The sequence below is a fragment of the Lepisosteus platostomus genome, chromosome 8, assembly GCF_059453375.1.
Source record: "Lepisosteus platostomus isolate fLepPlt1 chromosome 8, fLepPlt1.hap1, whole genome shotgun sequence".
NCBI lineage: Eukaryota > Metazoa > Chordata > Actinopteri > Semionotiformes > Lepisosteidae > Lepisosteus > Lepisosteus platostomus.
In genome coordinates, this window is record NC_142618.1 from 17,655,544 (window position 1) to 17,679,709 (window position 24,166).

Below are 24,166 nucleotides of genomic sequence, written 5' to 3' on the forward strand. Positions count from 1 at the left end.
TACAGTGCCAATTCATCGTACCTTTAATTGCAAGATAGCGTGCTAATAAAAGCGTCAAATACATACTTTGGATGTATTTTAGCTCTGTAAACGTCGTTCACTTAAAAATATAGCAAGGCATTTAGAGGCGATCTGAATAGTTATCTGGAAAATGCACACGCGCATCTATCCGTCAATATTATCTTAATGTTAGTCATGCATTCCAAATTTTGTAATGTGTTTACAGGGGAAATTTTAGAACCTCTTCGTACTCACCCTCCAATTTACAATGCAATCCTCGATCGGTATAATCAGCAGAATTAGCGGAACCTTATGATACATACTGTCTCTCTCTCACACACACACAGAGGTTAAGCAACAATTACCTAGGCTGCTGAACGCTACTGTGCCACGGCGGACACACACACAAAAAACAACCAGTACAAGGTCTCAAAATCAAAACCAAATCAATAGAACACCGAACATGTAATAGCGCAAAACGCCCTCATAGCGACAAAGAGGCTTTACTTGTGTTTTTATCCATTTTTGAATTACAAAGCAGAGTAAGCAGTCCTTGACATTCAAACACATGCAAAACGACTATCTGGCGTATTTTAAAAGAAACGCCTTTCTTACTTTAAACAACAGCCTTATACAATGAGGGTTTCTGCTGGTCCATGAGGCTGCGGGTTTTCCCCTTTTACATTTTGCTATATCATCGAGAACTTCTCTTTTGCTACTCCCGAAAAGGCACCTTAGCTGTATTTTGGCATTAACAGGTTCGACGTTACTGCTGGTATCAACAGATAACCACCGTTAACTTTTGCTTCAGCCGTTATTGAGCTTTCGATGAGCCTCTGAGATTCGCTATTTTGGCTTTGATGAAAGACTAATTACTTGTGCGCTTTTCACCTTCTATGTGTCACCATGAAATCCTCTGATGATGTGATAATGTGATCTTCCGCGTGTTCAATCTGTCTGAGTGAGACTAGAGTATCTGTGTGACGTTGATGCTCTGAGCGCTACAAACGGTTCCGTCCCAAAAAAATCTGTTTTTGTTAGTAACCAATATTTTATTACATTATTATCTATTATTATGTAAGCTTATTTTCGTAACCTTAATTTGGTGATTCTTGTGATTTTTGTGAGCTCACAGAAAAGACATTTCACTGCCAGCAACTACTGCTGCACGCTGTATTGTTGTGCATCTGATAAATAAACTTTGATTTGATTTGAACAAGTGGATGTTTTCAACCTCTGCTTACTGCAGTTTCGCCTGTCGTTGCCAGAAAGTTAAAAGCGCACAAGGAATTAGGCTTTAGTCAAAGCTTTTGCTGGCAGACAGGAGCAGTAGGACGCAGAGCCCTATCCAACAGCTCTAGATGGTGCTCGGGGAAGCGCTACAGTTGCTTTCGGATACTTTAATATGAAGATGTTCTAGGAATAAAAGTATATCCAATAAACTAACATGATAACAGCCAGTGCCACCCCTTAGTTATTAGTGTTTGAAGTGGTTTGACAAAGTACTTCCAGCCCCCTCTGTGATCCTAGATTGAACTTGATTGTCCACTCTCATGGAAAACCACACAGTCCTCTATTTTCTGCTGCTCCTCGCTCTGTCCATTACTCTGAACTCATGACTCATCACGCTCGCTCAATCTGCTCCTCAGAAATCACCAGGAACTGTGTGTTCAGGGACACCTCTGTGTACCCAGGCCCTGAGTTCTGACTCCCTGCCTCAGCAGCAGCCTGTCTTCCCTGTTCAGTTGAGTCTCTGTGTCCAGTCTCTATGGGCAGGGTGTGGTCACTGAGCCTGTCCTCTCTGGACAGTCAGGTCTGTCTGTGTCCAGTCTCTATGGCCAGGCTGTGGTAACTGAGCCTGTCCTTTCTGGACACGACACAGCGCCCCTCAATACTCTCTTTACAGAACCTACTCCTGAGACAGGTTCAGTCGTCTAAGAAGCTAAATGGAAAATAAGAAGACAGTACATTGACAGGCCTGCAAGTCTTTCTTCTACATTGGAAAGGTAAGTAGCCGGAGAAACAAGAGTATATTTATTTATATATATCTGAGTGCCATCCAATTTTCAGAAACATCCAGAACATAAGAGCAGGGTACACAGTAGGGAGACTGTCCGCACATTTCTGTATTTTTATTAAAGAGCTCACCCTTTACTGCTGAAATTTGTTTGAAAACCAGAACGTGTTTATTCATACAGTCTGTTACAAAGCTTTCTACTAAATGAAAATAAGCGGCACATCTTGTTTTTCTTCGGTGTCCAGTGAGACTGTAATGGGGACAAGGAAGGAAAAGGAGAGCCCGGCCGCGGCGGTGAGAGCGCCAAATCCTAACCATTAGACCAGCAGAGAGACGGTCGGCTCTCTCACTGTGTGTGAAGAGAAGACAGCGGTAACTGGGATTCGCGCCGGTGATCTTAATAGGACACAGAGAGCGATCGACACGCTTTTACAGTCTGTGTAGCGACAGCAGCGACACTGAGAGCTGCTGCGTGTAAGAAAGAGAAAACACGATCTGCCTGGAACAGACTTGTTTTGCATATTGAGAGCGGAGGACTGTAGTGGAAACCGCTGGGAATCCTTAGGTCGCTGGTTCGAATCCGGCTCGAAGGAAGGCGTTGTTTTATTGTTCTCTGACATCGAAAATTAAAAATAGCGAATATCAGAGGTTGATCGAAAGCTCAATAGAGGCTGAAGCAAACGTTATCGGTGTTTATTGTCCTCACGTGTGAATGTCCTGTTTTTACCGTTAAAAACTGTGGTTGAGTCTGAGACGGAAACACCGTATCGAACCAACAGCAATAATCCTGTGAAGCTGCTGGCCAGTCCGACAGAAACAGAACCGGAATGAGCTCATACTCGCTCCCAGTACTGAAACAGACTCGGCGCTTCCCTAAGCACCGTCTAGAGCTGCTGGATAGGGCTCTGTGTCCGTCCACCACAGTCTTGCGATAAACTGCATTCGTAATCCACCACAGGGTTAAAATAACAATATTTTGCGATGGTTGAAAAGAAACCACGTTTTTATGCGCCAGCCGGGAATCGAACCCGGGTCGCAAGAATGGGAATCTTGCATGATACCACTACACCACTGGCGCAGCTGACAAGTGCATGTCATTTCAGGTACCCTGAAATTGGAAATCATTAAAAAGTTGGTGTCTTTGATGTATGACGGAAGACCTTCAACCAGCGGTCTCATGAGGCTGTCGAGAAAGGCTGAGATGTAAGTAGTTGGACAGTTACATGCTGATGCGATGGGGCGTCCAGGGGTGTCCGGTTTGTGGATTTTGGGGAGGAGGTAAAATTGAGATACCTGCGGATGTTCCATGATGAGCCGGTTTGCCTCCTGGGGGAGCTCATTACTGCTGATAAGAAGAGAAATGGTGGATTACCACTTCCTTTTGGTAGTCAGTGGTAGGGTCCTCTTGGAGAGGGAGGAGATTAGGGTCCTGTTGGAGATTAGGTTTCTGCAGTCTTGTTTCAAGCGTTTCTCTACCATTTGACTTCACGGGTACACGTAATTTTTGTAGTAATTTGAGAACACTCTTAATAGAAATTGCAACACTTTACAGCGAGTGTCTGGAGACAAACATTTCGTGAGTTCATTCCAATACCGCCCCATGTCCAGCTATGAGGATCAGACCAAATAGTGCAGCGAGCTGCCCGCTCGCTCAGGTTTCTTGACCTCAGAACACAGGGGGCCCTGCTCCTCACGGAGTGATGTCTATGTATAGGTTGTGGTCACTGTGCCTGTCCTGTGACACTGGGCCTATACTTCATCTGGGTCTGTTTTTGGTACCTGTCTATTACCTTAGTCAGATACTCAGCTTGTGTGATGTTCAAGTCTGTGTTGTGTTTATGTGTGTGTGTCCCAGTGGTTGAGGTAGTGTTGTTTCGCTTATGCTGTGATTTGGTTGATTGTGGTTCATGCTGATTAAGCAGTGCTGTCCTGAGGCAGGCTGGTGTCAGTGTGCTTCAGAACCTTCTGGCTGAGAAGGGCTCTTCTGTTGACTCAGCTCCTTGCTCAGCAGGGCCTTGTGGCAGAAGGAGAGCTGGTCACTGTTTCTCAGGTGTAACCAGTATTTTATTTCTTTTGTGTTGGCCAAATTCGGCCCTGCACACATTCTTAGGCATTGTTCTCTGCACATGGAGCATGTTTTTTAAAGAACTATGGTTGTTTGCCCTTGCCCTCACATTGAATGTATATATACATATCTGAGTGCCATCCAATTTTCAGAAACATCCAGAACAAAAGAGCAGGGTCCAAAGAGGGACAGAGATGTACTGCAAGTACATTTATTTTTATTCAAGAGCTCACCCTGTCCTGCTGAAACTTGCTTTAAAAACACAGAATTGTGTTTATCCATGCAATCTGCTACGGCTGTTTCTACTGAATGAAAATATGAGGCGCATCTGAAGGACACAGTCTTCAGTGTCCAGGAAGGCTGTAATGGACACAAACGGAGGAAAAGTAGACTCTTCCCTGACCGGGAATCGAACCCGGGCCGCGGCGGTGAGAGCGCCGAATCCTAACCACTAGACCACCAGGGAGACGGCTAATTCACTCCCTGTATGTGAAGAGAAGACAGCGGTAACGTGGATTCGCGCTGGAGATCTTAATAGGACACAGAGAGCAATCGACACGCTTTTACAGACTGTGTAGCGACAGCAGCGACACTCAGAGCAGCTGTGTGTAAGAAAGACAAAATAAGATCTGCTTGGAACTAAAATTTGCTTGCATAGCGAGACGGTTTGAGACTCGAAGGTGTTTGTAGGATAATATTTCCGTGGTTTATTTTCGCTTTCAGATTTTAGGAGATCATTCTCTCAGCACCCAGGGAGATGGTGGAGAGCGAGTCCGGACGTGTCTGAGAGACCGATCCCCACGGAAAGTGACGCTTTATTGATACAATTGACGCAGGAGCACAAGGGAAGACCCCGCATGTGAGAATCCGCCCACAAGTAAACTTAGTTTTCTTCATGAGCTCACATGCTGCTGATTAAACTACATTAAACTCCCAGCACGACACTTGGCAGCAGGGAGCGCTGCGATTGGAGAAAACTATCAAGAATGAGAGCGGATGCTGTGATTGGATCATTCTTGGTGGCGATACGGGCCTTGATTAGCTAAGGCTACTAACAATGAACAGAAGGCAATGTGCTAGTGAGCAGCCCGATGTGTTTAAAAGAAAGACGAGCCAGGCAGGAGTCGAACCTACAATCTTCTGATCCGTAGTCAGACGCGTTATCCATTGCGCCACTGGCCCCGCTGACAGAGCGGCACCGCACCACAGTGAGCTCCGCGCCGCTACTAGTACGGCATCGCCCCGCTCCAGCTTTTCTAACTTGGATACAGGCGTTTTCTACATTTTATCTTTTAAAATAACATCTTCTTATATCTTTTAATGCTCCTGTCTATCAGCAAATACTTTGACGAAAGACTAATTACTTGTGAAAACCGTTTTCTTACATTTTAATACTTGGATGAATCGCAGAATTACCGTTTCTGCCTGCTTTTTATTTTCCGCGGCGTCATTGTTTCATCATCCCCAGAGTGTTACTTGGAAAGAAATACTTGTTAATTGCAACATACTCCTTTTTCCAAAACCTGCCGTCGAAATGCGATTGAAATGACCAGGAACACCGCACGAATTTTTTGTTAAATATGAGATCTACTCTTCCTACACTAGTTAAGACGCACGCTGTAGGAAGTTTTTTCACGTTGCGATCCAAAGAGCTTCAAATGCCCAGTCCGACAGTAACCGAACCGGAATGAGCTCATACTCGCTCCCTGTGCTGAAACAGACAGCGCTTCCCCGAGCACCGTCTAGAGCTGCTGGATAGGGCTCTGCGTCCTACTGCTGCTGTCTGCCAGCAATGACTGACGAAACACTAATTGGATCAAGCAATAGGTTTATTCCATGCTGAAAAGAGAAGAAAAAACACAACGTTTCGGCCGTGGAGCCTTCTTCAGCAGTGAGAAAGACAGGGCAGTAAGCAAAGGTAATGTAGGAGAACAAAAGCCCGAAAAAGACTTAGGGTTGATCATTTCTCTTCATAAATCAATTGAGGTATTCGAATCGCATTTTTCCTTTTTCCATTACATTATGATGTCGGTCATAAACGTGCGGTGACCCAGAAGTGCCAAACAGAAACCAAAAAGAGTGCACAAAGTAAAAATAGTACTCAGAGAAAAAGTGGCAACACAAAAAATGAGTGCACAAACAAAAAACAGTAACACAAAAAAGCGTCACACGTGAAAAGTGTTCAAAATGGAAATAGGTTCTCATAATAATCTGTTGTTAGGGAAGAGGGCAGCGCTGAGGGGCGAGCGCGTGTTGAGCTCTTGATGAGACGTTTTTGTGAATTTTCTAAAATCTTAAAAACACCACGCCAGTAGAATGTTCTGTGGAGGGCGGCCTGGTGAAAACTATTCTTTTTCCCCACATTGCGGGAAATACACAGGCTTTCTTCTTCATGAAAAACTTCTGGGAGCAATCCCGCATTTCAGGTCGTTGTGCTGATGCCGCAGCGTTATCTATAGAAATGCTGCACAATAAATAGTGTGGAGGAAGTATTTCATGTCACAGCATTTCTGTCTCATTTTTCTTTGTGTTGCCGTTTTTTGTTTGTGCACTTGTAACCCTGTCTTACGGGAAGCCGGGTATTAGAACTGGCTATAGCTGCTCACAGACGGAGCCGTGTTTTATTAACTACAACTCCCATAATGCACTGCTCGACTTCCTGACGGCGCCAACGTCACAGCCCCTATTCTCCTGGCTGTGGTGACGTCAGCGGATCCCTTCCAGTTCTGTCAGATTTACAGCTGATCGTGTGCAGTCACCGGTGCGCGCAGGAGGATCTCACACAGGACTCCCTTTTAACAGTTTATTAAAAAAAAAATAGGAAAACACATGGGAGGGTTTTCAGAGATATGTACAAGTCAGGCGTGCAGCAGCCTGGTAGCGAGGGTTTAACTACTAGTTACTAGTCAGTTACTAGCCTGCGCGAAACGCTATTAATTCAATTCAATTCAAGCTGCTTTAGTAGCATGACCGATGGGTACAATCAGTGTTGCTAAAGCAAATAAAAATAATAAAATTAACATGGAGAAAAACATAAAATAAAGTCTGTGCTGTGGTTGAGTCTGAGACGGAAACACCGTATCGGACCAACAGCAATAATCCTGTGAAGCTGCTGGCCAGTCCGACAGTAACCGAACCGGAATGAGCTCATACTCGCTCCCAGTACTGAAACAGACTCGGCGCTTCCCTAAGCACCGTCTAGAGCTGCTGGATAGGGCTCTGTGTCCGTCCACCACAGTCTTGCGATAAACTGCATTCGTAATCCACCACAGAATTAAAATAACAACATTTTGCGATGTTGAAAAGAAACCACGTTTTTATGCGCCAGCCGGGAATCGAACCCGGGTCGCAAGAATGGGAATCTTGCATGATACCACTACACCACTGGCGCAGCTGAAGAAAACTTGTCAACGCAACTACTTGAGCGCTCTTTCCTCTCACAAATGACTCAGAGCGCAGGAGCAGAGTATCTGGAGCCCGATGGTTATTGATCGGTGATTGTTAAGCGGGAGTGCGGACGTGTCTGTGAGACTGAAAGCGGACAGACCTGTTCGTGGAGCTCAGATGCACAGCGGCTGCAGCAGAGCATCAACATCACACAGATATCGTAGTCTCACGGAGGCAGGTTGAACTCGCAGATGATCAGAGTGGGAACCTGTAGCTGTTGAGTTTCTGTCTTGGTTCTATGGTGTAATGGTTAGCACTCTGGACTCTGAATCCAGCGATCCGAGCTGTGACTTTTATTTTCGTTTTAGGAACTGTAAAAAAATTACTGCCGGAGCAAAACAGCAGGTTCCGTAGATTAGAGACTGCGACACGAATGTATTTTTATTCACGTTCTTACCCTGTTCTCGTGAAATCTGCGAGAAACAAATTCATTCATTCACTCTGTTACAAAGTTTCAACAGGATTAAAATATTAGGTGCATTTTGTTCAAGTTCATTGCTCCTAAGCGGATTTAAAAAACGATGGCCATTCCCTGACCGGGAATCGAAGAAAGAGTAAATAAGATCTGCTGGATTCTCATTCAGTCTATGTAGCGATAATAGCGCGCACTCTGCTAGCGGGGCAAGGGCGGACAATCACAGCTCAGTGAAGCTGGTGAACGCGGCACTTACGGCTTCATAGAGCTCTTATAGCTACTGGTGAATTCCACACCGATTGATATGAGCTTAGTGTTTACTAACCACAACGCTGTTTCTGGAGCTGGACAGGAAATCATAAAATCATAAAAAGGCAAAAACGTAGAAGAAGGTCAGTCACAAAGGTAGGTGCCCATCGAGATCAGAAGCCATCAGCCAAGTGGGCTTGAAGGTGGGCTCCACTCGTTAGCCAGCTCTTTTATGTTCACACGTTCTCCTGTTCCTTCTGCTCTTGTCTTGTATTTGCTTGTATGTTCTTAAGTTCCTGTATTCTTTTGCTCTATATGTTTTGTTCTTATATTCTTTCATTTTGGGTTCTTGTCTCACTCCCCAGGGGAGCCTCTCTGCTGCCTGTCCACCTGAACAGAAGACACAGCAGATTGAGAAACCTCTGGCCTGGGCGAAGCCAGGAACCGTTCAGTCTGACACACCTTTGCGCCTGACCACATCCCTAGAGCACAGCTGACAACAGTGCTCGTCTTCCTCTCTCTGAGACAGACTTCCTCCTGCCAGACTCTGACTGCAACTCGAGAGCACAGCTCGAGATAACCCTGCTCTTCCTCTCTCTGTCTCACTCTCGTTTACTCTGACACAGCTCTCCCCTGATCACAACCTGAGAGCACAGCTCGAGACAACCCCCTTTTTCTTCCTCTGTGTCTCTCTCATCTCTTTCCTCTCCCCCTGTACTGATATTGCCACACCACACGGGTTTTCCTAGAACAGAAGTCATTGCTTAAAACTCTCCTTCCTCAAAAGATGCATCTTCTCTTTGCTGCATGCTTTGCAAAATCACTAGATCATTTTGATTGTGTCCACACGAAATGTAAATGTCAGGCACAATGAATGTGCAAAGCAGTGCCTGCAGATCTCTGCAGCTGGTACACAAACCAATCGAGTGAGACGTGTGAAACAAGAGGAATTCATTCATTTCACAGCTGAAAAAAACCCGTCCCAAGTGTGTGCAACCTCACCTCACAGGTGCACAAGTCCTCAACGATCAATCCCTACGTGAGCACAGGTATAGTATTCTGGGTCACCAGTGCGTTAGTGCTGCTGAGCGATGGAGCAGGAACAAGCAGCTGGAGGAGGACAGTGGTGGACAATGTCAGCTCTCGGCACCCTGAGCACTCTGCTCCAGTCAGGGCCTGGTTTCCTGCTCCCCGGCCATTAATACCTCCAGCCCTGGAGTGTTCACCCAAGTGTTCACCCATCAGTCAGTCGGTGCTTGAGCACAGGTAGATAAGGCTCCCAGTGCGTCAGGGTTTCTGAGAGGTGGAGCAGGAACAGGCAGCTGGCGGAGGGAGAGGGGTCTGTGTGCTGGGAGCGAGGAGGAGGAAGGCGAAGGCACCCAGATAATTCTAATGAATAAGGGCCCCAGAGTGGACCATGTCATGCAGTAGCTCATGGCTTGATGATGGTGATGTAGCAGGAGCCTTATTGGACACAGAGCCTCAGTCAGTGGCCCAGGACGGTGTGGGGCAGGGGATGAGGAAGAGGAGGGCGAAGGTTATTATATTAGGTGAGGAGGGTGTTAGTCAGGGATGTAGCTCAGTGGTAGAGCACATGCTTTGCATGTATGAGGCCCCCCGTTCAGTCCCCGGCATCCCCAGTTTGGGTTTGAGGGTCAGGCCCGGATTCCCCCTGGAGGGTGTGATGACGATGGCTGGTGGGCTGGCCAGAGGGAGCTGTGACAGAGGCTGCTGCTGTCTTCCTTCCCAAAATAAGGCCAAATTTCCCCCTGGGCTTTACCAATCATGGCCTCCCAATAATCCCCATCTCTGAACTGGCTTCATCACTCTGCTCTCCTCCCCACTGGTGGCTGGTGTGTGAGAGCAGACTGGAGTATTATCCAGGTGGGGCTGCAAACTGGCTGTGGTGGAGGGGATCCCCATTACCTATAAAGTCACCTTGACATGAAAGCTGGTCACGGATGTGCTGGCACCAATGCCCTATTCTCTGAGCTACAGGGTTTCACTTGGAGCAAAAGCTCCCTGTGGCCACTCTCTCCTGCTCGGCTTCAGTGAATATCATTCACACCTGTTTCCCATTATTCGTCTTTTCCAGAGGCCATTCCTGTCCGGATTGGGTGTGCCCTTAAACATCTTGCTTTATCTTGGAAGGTATAGACAGCACAGGCCTGGGTGAGGACTTGAAACCAAGGGAACCCCATGGTCATCCAGTCAGAAACATTGGATTTTGTTATTTCTTACTCAGTACACACTCAATACAGTACTACACTCTTAAACTCTATACTCTAGAAATAAATATCCAAAACAAGAGCAGAAAAAAACAACAAACACATATAGTTTTATTAATTCAAGAGTCAATTTTTCAAAGTGTAGCACATGCAGGAATACAGTTTTTTTTTCAAACTTCTCCAATATGTCTACTACTGGATAAAAATCTGAAACTGCTAGAACAAAGTTCGTAGGAGGTTTTATAAAGCCATGTACTGCCTTCTGTCCTGGCTTTCCTAGCCAAATTAGCAGTATGTGTTATTTTGATATCAAGCATCTCTCATACTAACTCATCAGAACAATGTTTTTATATCTAAAGATTTAAAATATACAGATCAGAAGTAGAGGTTGTCTTGTCTCTTGTATCCTGTTGTGATGTGTTTTGATCTGGAGGCTAAAAGCTGATGAAAATGACTGATAGGGCTGTATGTGCTTTTATTGTTGTGGCTAGTGTTGTCTCATTAATATGTTTAATATTTAGAAAATGGTTTCACTGCTGGGAAAATACATGTTATGTTTGGATTTAGAGGATATTAGAGTTTACTTGCATGTGCAATACCTTGTGAAATGCTAAAAACAATGTGTTGCTTATGACAATATAAAGTGTAATTTATTGCACTGCTCTGTGGACTTCCAAAATGGATACAAATAAATTTGACAGTTATTGACTTGTTCAGGATGGAATGGCTGAAGCAATAATATCACCGACATCTCGCGCGACAGCACTACTGTCCCACTACTGTTTCCAGCCTCTGTGGCTATTTAAGCAGAATAATGAAAGGATGTTGACAGAAGTCACAAGTAGTGGATAAACTATCATGCTCTAATTCAAGCACTACTGCTTTAGACTCACACTGCTGCAGAGAAAACAGAAAGTCCAGAGGCGCGCGTCTACCACAATGTCTGAAAGTGACCTGCAGTTTCTGGAATGGGAGGTGCACTGGGAATCATTCCTGTTGCAGCGACGTTTCAAACTCAATGACTGTGATCTTTGGCCAAGCTCAGGTCACACATTTTTGGAATGATGGGACTGCAGCGACCACTTGTACAGTCTGACTATTTTCCACTGGGCCCCTCGCTGGCGGACGGCACTCAATATGATCTCACGTCGGCTCCCAGAGTCCTCTGCAGTTCGACATAAGACCACACCCGGTGTGCTGCACCAGGAGATGCTGACCTTGACCTTTGACCTTTGGTGATCCAGGAAGAGTGTCATCTCCCGGACCCCCATGAGGTGGGGCGAGGCAGGCGATTAAGTGTTAATGACGGCATAGACACAGGGCTCGTCAGCATCCTGCCGAGAGAGAGTTGGGGTGAGACACCGAGCACAGGAGCTGAAGAATGAGCACATGATCATCAACTCTGGCCAGTCAGAGGCTGGAAGATAAGACTGGACTAGAGCTCCATCAGTCAACGATAACCAGGCATGTCCATGGAGAAAGAGCAGGAGACTAATTGCACTGTCTGCAAATGAGAGGAGGCCATTTGACCCATCCTGCTTATTAAGCCAGTAGCCATATCGCTCTTCAACTCACAACTTGCAACGCACTGAAGCTCAGCAGCTGTAAGCCTGGTCAGTACCTGGACTCCTGCGAAAAACTAAGGTTGCTGCTGGAAGAGGTATTAGTGTGGCCAGCAGGGGGCGCTCACCCTGCGGTCCATGTGGGTCCTAATGCCCCAGTATAGTGACGGGGACACTATACTGTAAACAGGCGCCGTCCTTCGGATGAGATGTAAACCCGAGGTTCTGACTCTCTGTGGTATTTAAAAATCCCAGGGCGTTTCTCAAAAAGAGTAGGGGTGTAACCCCGATCTCCTGGCCAAATTTCCCATTGGCCCTTATCAATCGTGGCTTCCTAATAATCCCCATCTATGAACTGGTTTCATCACTCTCCTCTCCTCCCCACTGAGAGCTGGTGTGTGGTGAGCGTTCTGGCGCACTATGGCTGCCGTCGCATCATCCAGGTGGGGCTGCACATTGGTGGTGGTGGAGGGGAGTCCCCATTACCTGTAAAGCGCTTTGAGTGGAGTGTCCAGAAAAGCTCAATATAAGTGTAAGCAATTATTATTTGTAGCTTTTTGTAGCTGAGCAAATCTCAAACTAATCCTAAACTAATTCCCCTTTGGTTTCTGCTTGTGACCCTGTGTCCTTGTTTCACCACTGAGTGTGAAACAGGCCCCTGGGCTCAACCTTTCTCTGCCTGGATCAAACCCCTTCTCAGTCTCAGCCCCACTGTTCCAGAGGAGACTGAGCTGCCTCAACCCGTCCATGGCAGAGGTCAGGGAGTGTCAAACCGAGCTCTGAGAGCAGGACAGTCGGTGACCAGTTGGGACAGCAGTCGGACAGAGACAGTGACTCACCGGCTTGGGGCTGGGAGCTGACCCCGGAGTCCGGGGCTCGGAGGAGCTCAGCTGTACATCAGCGTACACGACATCACTGTGAGGACCTTAACACAGCGAGAGAGAGGAGACAAGAGGAAATCAATCTGTAATAAACGCACGCAACAGGACAGGAGGCACAGCGAGAGAGAGGAGATCACAGAGAATCCCTCAGTAATAAACACAACAGTACAGGAGGCACAGTGAGAGACAGGAGGAGTAATCACAGGCCAGCGTTCTACAATCCCTAATTTAGAATATTGCATATTTTTTTAATAATATTGCTGATCAGTGCTGAGAACGTCAGAGTTTAAAGGAATGTTCTACACTGACGTTCTTAAGAAACAGGACATATCTGGTGTTGAACTGGAAGACTAGTGGGGACCGGATATAAGAGATCAAAGTTCTCAAACTTCAGCCCTCAACCCAGGGATTCTTCTGTTTTCAACAGTGAAAACTCAAGCAAAGGACAGAAGTGGAAACTATGTGGAAGATCATTTAAAACTGTGATCAGGAAGCGCTTCTTTACACAAAGGGTGGTGGGAGTGTGGGACAGTGTTACTGAGCCAGTCATTAAAGCCGATGTCCTGGCTTCTTCCAAGAAACATCTGGATGAGCTCCTCTTATCGATTAGGGATACGCTAGAAAATACTGTAGACTCTTACCTTCTTTGTTCTTGTCTCTCAAGTGTTTCCAGTAGCACAGTGCAGCAGAAACAACCACCACAATCACAGACAGGACTCCCAGCACAATCGGGACTGTAGGCTCTGTTGAGACTAAAATATTATTTTAAAAAACAAAACAAATTTATGACCCAGTATTGAGTTAATAAATTAAAGCATATACAGCTTCACTTGTATATTTAATCAACTTTTGCAGGAAAATTGAAAGACAGCACCACAAACTATAGATCTTAAGAAACAAAACAACTTTTCCTTCATTTTTATAAGATTATTTTCCTGATTATACATTAAAAAGATGCACTCTTTTCAAAGATCACAAACTGCTTATTTGCAATTTTTACAGTAAAGACCTAATATCGTAAATGTAAAACCTTGTTAAATCACAAAGTATCAAAAACCCAATGTTCTTACTACGTAGCTGCAAAAACTCTTGTCACGTATCTGGACCTGAATCCAAATAATACCCACAGAAAAAATGAATGAGTGAGAGAGATCCAACGCTCAATGTGAAAGGAGTGCTCTGATAGGTGAAACTAGCTGTCATTCAGTGAAATTTGACCATTTAGAGATTTAGGGGAGGTTCATACAGTAGGTGTCCACAGCAAAGAGTTATATCAGTTTCCTTTTGTCTGACTGTGAATAAAGTGATAAGTGAAACTCTTATCTAATGGGCTCCCACAGCCCATAATAATAATAAGTTAGACATTTAAAAACCCATCATTCAGAATAGATGCCAAAGGGACTATGTCTAATTCAAGCCCACACAGGCCTGTAGTGATACAGTGGACAGACAAGTGGCACTGTCTGATTCTCTTCCTCCTGATGCTTTGAATCTTATTACCTTATAAAAATAATAGACATGATCTTACAAATGTCTTAGTAATTACTAAAGCAGGACAGACTAGTGCAACAAGGTGATCTTAATGTGTTTAAATTATCATTTAATTTCTATTTGTCTGAACGACCCGTTTCAAAGAGAACGGAGGCACTTCTTTACACAAAGAGTGGTGTGGGTGTGGATCAAGCTGCCCAGCCATGTCCTGAAACGAATTATGTACTAACATCCAAAGAGGAAGGGAGTGTGAGCAGCTGAACACATTGTAACTGTGTCAGTGTTCAGAGTGCTGACTGTGTTCGCAGTCCTGGCTGTGATTCAGAATGATCTTATCCTGAAGAGGCTGACAGAGATGGGCTGAATGGTCTCTTCTCATTTGTAACCTTTTTAAATAATAAAATAAATATCTAAATTAAAATAATTTAATTGCACACTGCTGGGATATTTAAGCCCAATGCAGGATTGCAGGATTGCGAGATGAATTAGAAACAAAAGTTGTTGAAATGCACTTTATATTGTTTCATACTCCTTTAATCCAATTGAAAGCCATTACTACTACTATTCCCACTCAAACACTTCAAACACAAACAAGTGCTGACCTGTCTCTTTGCAGTTCAGAATAGAGACTGTCTCAGTGCTGACTGGGTTAGAGGCCACACAGCTGTAGGAGTGAGAGAGTCCTTCTGTCTCCAGAGGGAGAGTCAGGGGGGTGTTGAGATCAGGGTTGCTGGTGTGGGACAGTGTCCCTCCCTCTCTCTGCCAGGACAGGGTCACCTCTCTCCCGTTACTCACAGAGCACAGCAGAGAGCAGCTCTCACTGACCTGGGACACTGTGGACACCTGAGGCTTGGACACTCTGTCTGTGGAGACACATCAGCAGTAGTGAGACACCAGACACCAGTCAATAATAACCACTCACTGACAGTCTGAGAGGAGCTGCAGTACAGAGAGACTCAGTCTGGCTCATCTTTCACTCCCTTAACCACCTACTTTAACAATGTTATAATTCTAAAACGGTAACCGAGGACACACACCACAACAAGAAACAAACAGCTTCTCTTAATACTAGGCCATAATTAATTAAATATCTAAAAGCACTTTTCCATTGTAAACTTTACAGAAAAATGTGCTATGACTGTAATAAATTAGAAATGATCATAAATACTAATTGTGCTTTTATGTGGAATGAGCTTTTATTCCAAAGTTAAATGCAGTCAATGGTTAAATGAACTTGGTCAGGGAGTTCCAGAGTCTGAATACTCTGTTTGACACAATGGAAACACTGACTGTCCATTGTCAGGATAAGTGCTTGTCATGGTGGTTATACTTACTGTATACTATTAGGAGGAAATTCACTGTGATCGTCTTCTGTCCATCATTATTCTGTATATTATAATTCCCAGAGTCCTGTGTGTTCAGGTCTGTGATTTTAAAGAGCCCAGTCTGACTGTCCCAGGACACTCTCCCTTTGAATCTCTCCACAAACTCAGTAATGCCCTTTCCATCAGTCACTGCTGCTATACTAACACTTTCATGTTTTAAAAAGCCTCTCTGTAACACTGCGCCTTCAAAAGTGACCGACTGTCCCACAGCACGAACCAGCTGCTTCCCCTCAGACTGGGCTGAGGATGGGTCCATCCCTGTGGAGGAGAGAGCAGACAGGTGACCTCAAAACAAGCTTCACTGTCAGTGTTGATGCCATGTGTTTTATATTGTTCTGATGCAAAACACTGTTTATGCTATGACACAGTGTCCTAGAATATTTGGACACTTAAAAAAAACATTTTTAAATGCACAAACTATTCTGCAGCAAGTACTCACACACTGCAATAGCATATTGTATTATACATACTTGGTGCAGTTAGTGTACTGTAGTGTCCAGTCAGTGTGTCTGTACTGTATTAACCCCTCTCTCTCAGTGCAGTGTTAATGTCCTGTAGTGTCCAGTCAGTGTGTCTGGACTGTATTAACCCGTCTCTCTCAGTGCAGTGTTAATATCCTGTAGTGTCCAGTCAGTGTGTCTGGACTATATTAACCCCTCTCTCTCAGTGCAGTGTTAATGTCCTGTAGTGTCCAGTCAGTGTGTCTGGACTGTATTAACCCCTCTCTCTCAGTGCAGTGTTAATGTCCTGTAGTGTCCAGTCAGTGTGTCTGGACTGTATTAACCCCTCTCTCCCAGTGCAGTGTTAATGTACTGGAGTGTCCAGTCAGTGTGTCTGGACTGTATTAACCCCTCTCTCCCAGTGCAGTGTTAATGTACTGGAGTGTCCAGTCAGTGTGTCTGTACTGTATTAACCCCTGTCTCTCAGTGCAGTGTTAATGTCCTGTAGTGTCCAGTCAGTGTGTCTGTACTGTATCGACCCCGCTCTCTCAGTGCAGTGTTAATGTACTGGAGTGTCCAGTCAAGGGAGTGTTACAAGTATACAGGAACAACTTGCAGGCATACAGTGTCTCTTAGGAAGAAGAAAAAGTTGTTACGACTTAAAGGAATATTACTTATCTCTCTCTATTTCACAGCCTGGAAAGCAGAGCAAAATAATTATGTTATGAAAGGACCAGAGCCTGTCAATATTGATCACTTGAGACACATCAAATTGCCCTTTTTATTAAGTTTACCTTAACCGCAGTGTTGTAAAGCAGGCTGCTGGTCACAGGCTGTAGGAGTCAGATTGTGATTCTGGCTCCACTTCTGGGACCTTAAGTTTGTGGTCTGAGCACAACTGTTGAAAAATGAGACAACAGACCACCAGACCATCACTGTGCAACTGAGCATGTTTGCACATCAGCTGCTCATGGTTCTAACTTCTTTCAAAAATTTTAATTTGTGATCTGAAATAACATAGAGATGAAGCACTAGCTCATAAGACTCCTGATGCACTGCAGTTAGATCCATGTCAGGTTTATTTTAGACGGAGACACTTAAATCAGGAGATAATGACGCTGCTGGGTAAAGTATTCATTCTGAGTCAACCAGCACACTCAGATGTGTGCAGTGAAAACAACAGGCAGAGCCTGCAGCTGGAAACCCTGGAGTGGATCTCACTGCTGTGCAGCGGGAGTCAGACCTGGTGCCCTGCAGTGTTAGAGGGGTCCTGGTGCTGACAGGGAGGTAACAGCCAGTTCATGAACTGTGTCAGTGAACCCCAGGATGAAGGATCTGACCTTCTGTGATGGGGCTCTATTTCCCAGCAGCCATATCACTCTGCAGCTCACAACTGGCAGCCCACTGCCTGGTCAGTACCTGGATGGGACACCTCCTGTTGTGGATTGTTAGTGGATTTGGCGATGCATTTATAGAACAGCTAGATTCACTTATGGCCACCCAGCACTCTCAGGAAGGGAGAATTAGCACTGGGCTGTACTGTATTCTGTTAATTTAGGAAGCCATGTGTTTCTTTTGTTGGTCTGTTTAGGAATTCTATAGGATTGCAGGTTACAGGAGTAGCATTCTGGGTTTATGGGTCTAGAACTTAAGCCTATGAGATGTCTTCTTTTGTAAATGTACCTTTTACATTGAATGTTGTGTTGCTATGTTGTTATTGGAAATGAATATTCATTTGAATCCTCTGTACTACAAACCAGGAAACGTTTATGAGGCCCTAATAAAAAATCCTGATGCTAATGCCTTTACCGGACCATGTGGCAATACGGCACCTTCAATTGCAAAAGCTCCTGAAAAGGACCTTTCCAAGTTCAGACCTGTGACTTCACTCATCTTGTGGTGCTATTTCCTTTCTGAGTTTAAGCTCAGTACTGGGCAGCGTCAGTATAAGAGAATGAACGTACAGTACAGTCCGCTATTCACAAACTGCAGCCAACTAGAATATTGTGGAGGAATTCAGAAGTGACAAAGGATGGGGATGAACACAGATAGATGCTAAAGAACAGACTTTCCCACAGAATTTGAGCCCAAAGCCAACAAACTTGGCAAAACAAGAGGCAAGAAAACTCATGTTTAAGAGCCCCTAGTGATTTTCTATTTCGGATTTGGTGAATACCCAAAAATTAGTTTGTTAAAGGTAATCAAAGAGCTTCCATATTTTTATCTGCATTTGGATGTGGTGATAAGGGCAGCTAAAGCAAGCCACCAGTAATGCCATTGTAGAAAAACAGGAAACACCAACATAAAGTGTCTAAATACTGTAGGTTGTTGGGGCACCACGAGCCACCAGAAGAGCTTCAGTGAGCCTGGGCAGAGACTCTCCAAGTGGCCGGAAGTCTCCTGGAGGGGTGCGGCACCATTCCTCCTGGAGAAATTCCAGCATTTGGAATCAACGGCCAAGTGGAGCCAGAGGTACGAGACCACGAGGCACCAACCACAGGCCCCCGTACAAGGGGTGAGCAGGCATCTGGTCACCGGAGAGCGTCTGGATGGCCCTGCACCAGAGGCTGGCAATCAGAGAGGTCCTTCACAGACACTCGCTCACCAGCAATCCGCACTGCCCCTGGGACACGGGCTTCACCGGGGAGACGCCAGGGCGGCGTGGGGCAGAGCTGACAACACCGTGCAGCTCCTGGGAGCGGGAACAGGGCTAAGCTACCAGAGCATCCTACCGGGACCAGCACTTTCCGGATTGGACAAGGGGACACAGTACTTGGCTTGTCTGCTGGTGTCCCTGATACAACAAGGAATAGAGTTTATAGCAAAAGTCCGGGAGGGATGACAACAACCCAGCTCAATCAGACTCAGCTGCCAGTCATTAGCAATCGCTCCAGACAATCCATTGCTCTCCCAAATAATATTGTAACGCTTACGGCCGACAAGCAGTGTGTAAGAGCCGGCGTACCAGAGCGGGTGACGTCAACGCCCTTCCCTGTGATAGCAGGACCACAGCTACTGGGCTGTGGAAAGATCTCTTTTTAGCTCACGGGGCTAGGTCGCTGCAGAGAGACGCGGAAGTCCCGGGTTCGAGCCACCTATACTTTGGGCCGACCAGATGCGGCAAGGGCGCCCGCCTGAGCCCCCGTTGCGTTACAATATAAATACCTATGAGATCCCTGTGTCTCTCTCTTGCACGTCTCTTGCATCCCACCTCCACCTCCACCTCTGCAGCTACCCCTTGGTCACCCTGCAGGGGGGTCCTGTCTCCTTGTCTTCTGGCCAGGAGGCCAGCCCTCAGCCGAGCGGGTTAAGCCACAATTTTACTCCACGCTTTCATCTTGGGTGTTTGTCATTCCTCGTGAACAATGGAACGTGAGGAACACTCTCATTCGGCACAGCGCAGAGTGGGGACGGAGGGAGCTGGAGGAGAGGATCCTGGCGGACCTCAGAGGGAGGATGAAGCATGACATCACCAGATGGGGCTTCTCCATGGCGAGAGAGCACTAGAAGGGACTGTGGGCCCTGTACAGGGACTAAAGTAGAGACCCCTGTTCCCGGAGCTCCTGCAGAGGACTTGGCAGCCACAGTTTCAGAGCCAGGACAGGGGAAAGAGACATGGACAACAGCAAGCGGTAGGGCTTGGAAGGACTCTTTCATTGTGCAAATCTGGCACTGATTGATGATGGACAATCACCTTTTTTTAAACGTTTTCATTTGATGATAGTTTGAGATTTTGTTAGAACATGTACCAGTTGTGAGATGTTTTCTTTGAAATCAAGTTTCTTGCGATAGAAAAATAAATTGGAGTGCTGTTTGATAGCGATGGTTAATCAGGGTGTTTCAGGTGCTGCTCCAGAATCTCCCATAGGAACGTAGTTAGGTGGAAATGTGGTGACAGAGACGTCCATGGTGTCTGATTCACGTCGTTTTCACGCTCATCAAACCCGCCTGTGCCCAGTCCTGCCCTGAGGATGGGGACACTATCATCCTGGGAGATTCCTCTCCCATCAGGATAGAAATGCTTCATGATCATGATCACTCAGAACGGCTTGGTATTTATTCACATTTACTGTACCTCACCGGCAACTGGTGCCTGCCCAGCACTGTCGCACATAACCCCAAGCATGATGGGATGTTAATTGTTTAATTAACTCAGGAGCCACACCTGTGTGGAAGCACCTGCTTTCAGTACACTTTGTAACCCTCATTTACTCAAGTGTTTCCTTTATTGTTGTAGCTAGCTGTAGATTGTCATAGTTTGGGATTTGCAATAAAAAATACATATTTAACCTTAATGTTATGTGTGTCTTTAAAGTTGGACTGAAATAATATCAAGCTGTGGTGCAAAAATCTAGGCTGAAATATTTCTGTCTCTGTTTTAATTGATCTCAGAAACGTTGGTTGGCAAAAGACAAAAGGTTGTGGGTTTTATTTTTTTAAAAAGCAAACTGTCTCAACAGTCTAGAAAAGAAAGTCATTCAAAGTGAATGATATTACTGCAAAATCTGTCTTGTCTGTCCTCCTCTTTGCAACACTGGTCCATGTGGAAAACGCTTCTGGTAAGACGTGATAGTGTAACTCAGAAGAGGAAAGCTCAGTAACAGGAAACGATTGGTGAGGAACAGCAGGCGTTAAACACAACACCCAAATTAACCAGCTATTTTAGGAAAGTCCCATTTCTCGTGTCAAAATTTAACAGCTTTGCCGTCTCCATCCTACAAACCGGAGCAGCGCTGTGAGCTGCCAGGCCTAGAGAAAGCTTGCTCAGGTGGACGTTTTCAGCCTCCTTGACACATGGATCACGGCAGGGACAAGGAGAGCTGGACCACTCACATACTGTACCAACACGGAGACCCGGAGCTCCTACACCAGGCGTTCCGGGACAAACGGCGCAGGCTGGCCGTCTTGTGAAAACCGTTATTTTAAGCCTGCAGTAGCACAGCATCTGCATGGTGTAAATGTGTCATCTGACCAAAAGCCCAGCAGATTGGGAAATCAAGATATCCTGTCTGTAGAGCTGACTGTCTTGCTCCACACTGTCTATTTTTGTCTCTGCTTTAACTCCTTGTTTTATTACTGGTAAAAGTCAGAGCACAAGGAAGGAGACACACACACACACACACACACACACACACACACACACACACACACACACACACACACACACACACACACACACACACACACTTGGCGCTGTCATGATAACACCAGACAGGTGGCAAACGAGTCGAGACCTTACAGCCCATGTAGCCTAGCGGGTAGTTAGAAGCTCATTGATCGGAGGACCTCATCCAGCTTGTTTCTTGATAGAATTTAGAGTATTTGTTTAGCAACAGGGGGAGACAGCTTGTTATACACACCCACCACATGTTGTGTAGGAGGTGCCTCCTTCTATTCTCAATTTTAAAAGCAAACGTTTTTCTCAAGACATCCACTGGGTTGACTTTGAAGATATGGATCAGGTCCCCTCATAGTCTTCTCTCTTCAGGACAAAAGAGATTCATTTTCTTCTGTCTGTCAGGGTGGGACACTCCCTTCAGACTAAAGGGACTCAGTTCCTTCAGCCTGTCAGGGTGGGACACTCGCTTTAGCCCAGGAATAGATGTGGCTGCTATCTTCTGGACTAATTCCAGAGCAGAAATATATTTTCTATTACATGGAGACCACAATCGCACACAGTAGTTTAAGTAAAGAAAGTCCATTAAGATTCTTTGTACACCAACCGACAACGCCATTTTTAACATTTGGCTGACAACACATTGACATTTTGGCACGCAAAGTACTCGTATGTACTGTACAGCAGAGGTTTCACATCTTCTAACAAATCAACCATGATATAAACACACAGCAGGTAGCCAGTTAAGACCTACACATAGTAAAAAAAAAACGAGTCAGTTATTTTATGTGCATGGCTTCATGGGTTGTTGTCAGCTCACCTCCTGATTGGTAAATAAACTTCACATGGTATTGATATTACTGCTATTGCTTCTGCTTCGACTACTGCAACTACTACTGCTGTTATCCCTGCAGCTGCCTCTGTTTCTAGTACTATAACTGTTACTGCTATTACTACTACAGCTGTTATTACCACTACAACCGTTACTACTGCTGAAACAGTTGCTACAGCGACAGCCTCTGCTTCTACTAGTACTGTTGCTACTGCTATTAACTACTACTATGTCTATTAGTGGCTACTAGACCACTGCAGCTAGGAACAGTGACAGTGTGGCTAGTCCAGCGAAGATGAAGAAGCTCTTACCAGCAGACCAGAGGATCAGCAGCAGAGTGACACTGACTCGCCTCATGACTGTGACTGCTCTGGAACTGGAGAAATGGCAGCAGATCAGAGTGAATGCTGTCTCGCTTCTGCTTCCTGTATGTTCCAACCCCCCTCTCTCGAATCCCTCCTCCTGTGGCCTGAAGCTCTGCAGACAGGAGTGTAATCGTCGAGCTTAACCAGTGGACCCTTGAAACAGCATCAGAATGTGTTGTCACCTTATCAAAGCCGACTGACACACCTGAAGAGGCTCGCAGCTGAAAGGTTGTTATTAATAAGAAGAATATATTGTATTTATAAAGCGCCTTTCCAAACCCAAGGATGCTGTAGTGCTAAAATGAACAAAAATTTTAAAATGATAAATCAGGAGCATACAGGGTTATACAGATAGAATATAGGTCAGACAGATATAGGCCCTAGTAAAGACGTGAGTTTTAAGTTTGGATCTGAAGAGAGTCAAAGAATGTAGCTTCAGGGAATTTGAACGTCCACCAGAGTTTGATGTTACAGGGAGGAGAGTTAAGTGATGGAGGGAGTGGATCAGAGGGGGGAGAAGTATTCATGTCAATCTGAGCATCACACGCTTAACAGTGAAACTGAAGACTATGTCTGTGTATCATCTGATGAAGAGGGAGCATATAAATAATAAAAAGCAAAGGGCCCAAGACTGAGCCCTGAGGGACACCGTGACCGACTGGGGCCAGGAGGGGATTTATGAGCACCAAGAGAGACAAAATGCTGCCTGCCGGTCAGATAAGAGCAGACCCAGTTAAAGACAGTACCCCCAACAGACAAGGATGTCTGCAAGCAATTGAGCAACACTGAATGATTTACTGTATCAAAAGCAGCACTACGATCAAGGAGCAGAAGGACACTTTTATCCCCCGAGTCAGACGCAACAAGTAGATCGCTCGCAGCCCAGTCTGGGCGCTATGATTAGAGTGAAAACGGGACTGGAATGGTTAAAACAAGTCAGTACCTACTTTAATCATGTGAGTCTGCAGTTGACGTGCCACCACATTTTCTAAAACCTTAGAAAATATGCTGAAGCTTTCTCAGGTGGAGTGGTGGCACTGTGGCTAAGGATCTGTGCCTGTGGCTAGAAAGTTGCCAGTTCAAATCCCACAGCTGGCAGAGAAACCCTATGCTGTTGGGCCCCTGAGCAAGGCCCTTAACCCCAACTGCCCCAGGGGTGCTGTATAAATGACTGCCCCTGTGTTCTGACTCCAAGGGTCTCTTCCTCTCTGTCTGTCTCCCTCATGGAGAGCAAGCTGGGGTATGTGAAAAAAGAAATTCCTAATGCAAAAAATTGTGTATGGTTAATAAAGAGATCTGATCCTAAATTAGAAACTGGTCTATAGCTCATCATAATCATCATATCAGAATCCAAGCCAGGCTTCTGTAGTTAGGGCATTGTGTTGTGTTTCTTCTTTCTGTATTTCCTCTATTTAAAGTAACCTAGAGTAACCTCTACTTGTTCCTTTCCAGACAACGCACACTGACGCAGCTCCCCACTGCAAAACCTTGCATAAGAACATGAGACAGGTCATATCCAGTCCCTATGCTAGTCAGTAGCTCATTAGTCCCAGGATACCATCCAGCTGTTTTCTGACACAAGCCAGGGTATCAGCTTCAACAACGTGGCAGAGCAACTGGTCGCACACTCCCGCCACCCTTTGTGTAAACACGTACCTCCTGTGCTCCGTTTC

At 45.5% G+C, this 24,166-nt stretch overlaps 1 protein-coding gene and 4 non-coding genes across 8 annotated transcripts; all 5 read right to left on the bottom strand.

Moving 5' to 3' along the window:
• Positions 1 to 3,024: 3,024 nt before the first annotated feature.
• trnag-ccc (transfer RNA glycine (anticodon CCC)) lies at positions 3,025 to 3,095 on the bottom strand. Its single transcript has one exon. It is a non-coding gene; the product is annotated as a tRNA-Gly (tRNA).
• Positions 3,096 to 4,476: 1,381 nt separating this feature from the next.
• Positions 4,477 to 4,548, bottom strand: trnae-cuc (transfer RNA glutamic acid (anticodon CUC)). The gene has a single exon. It is a non-coding gene; the product is annotated as a tRNA-Glu (tRNA).
• Positions 4,549 to 5,191: 643 nt separating this feature from the next.
• On the bottom strand, positions 5,192 to 5,264 carry trnar-acg (transfer RNA arginine (anticodon ACG)). The gene has a single exon. It is a non-coding gene; the product is annotated as a tRNA-Arg (tRNA).
• A 2,138-nt stretch (positions 5,265 to 7,402) lies between these two features.
• Positions 7,403 to 7,473, bottom strand: trnag-ccc (transfer RNA glycine (anticodon CCC)). Its single transcript has one exon. It is a non-coding gene; the product is annotated as a tRNA-Gly (tRNA).
• A 3,037-nt stretch (positions 7,474 to 10,510) lies between these two features.
• LOC148656944 (SLAM family member 9-like) lies at positions 10,511 to 22,643 on the bottom strand. 4 transcript variants are annotated; one of them, XM_088644342.1, is made up of 7 exons: positions 22,440 to 22,643; positions 18,786 to 18,974; positions 15,686 to 15,998; positions 14,958 to 15,214; positions 13,506 to 13,616; positions 12,823 to 12,908; positions 10,511 to 11,755 (listed from the first exon to the last, which is right to left on the bottom strand). In XM_088644342.1, the coding sequence occupies exons 1-7, from the start codon at positions 22,483 to 22,485 to the stop codon at positions 11,714 to 11,716; spliced, it is 1,044 nt and encodes a 347-aa protein (XP_088500468.1). In that variant the 5' UTR covers positions 22,486 to 22,643; the 3' UTR covers positions 10,511 to 11,713. The 4 variants fall into 4 exon arrangements, with proteins under 4 accessions (XP_088500468.1, XP_088500467.1, XP_088500470.1 ...); XM_088644341.1 differs by having other exon boundaries at positions 14,958 to 15,218; positions 15,690 to 15,998; positions 22,440 to 22,626; XM_088644344.1 differs by lacking the exon at positions 18,786 to 18,974 and having other exon boundaries at positions 22,440 to 22,620.
• Positions 22,644 to 24,166: the final 1,523 nt, after the last annotated feature.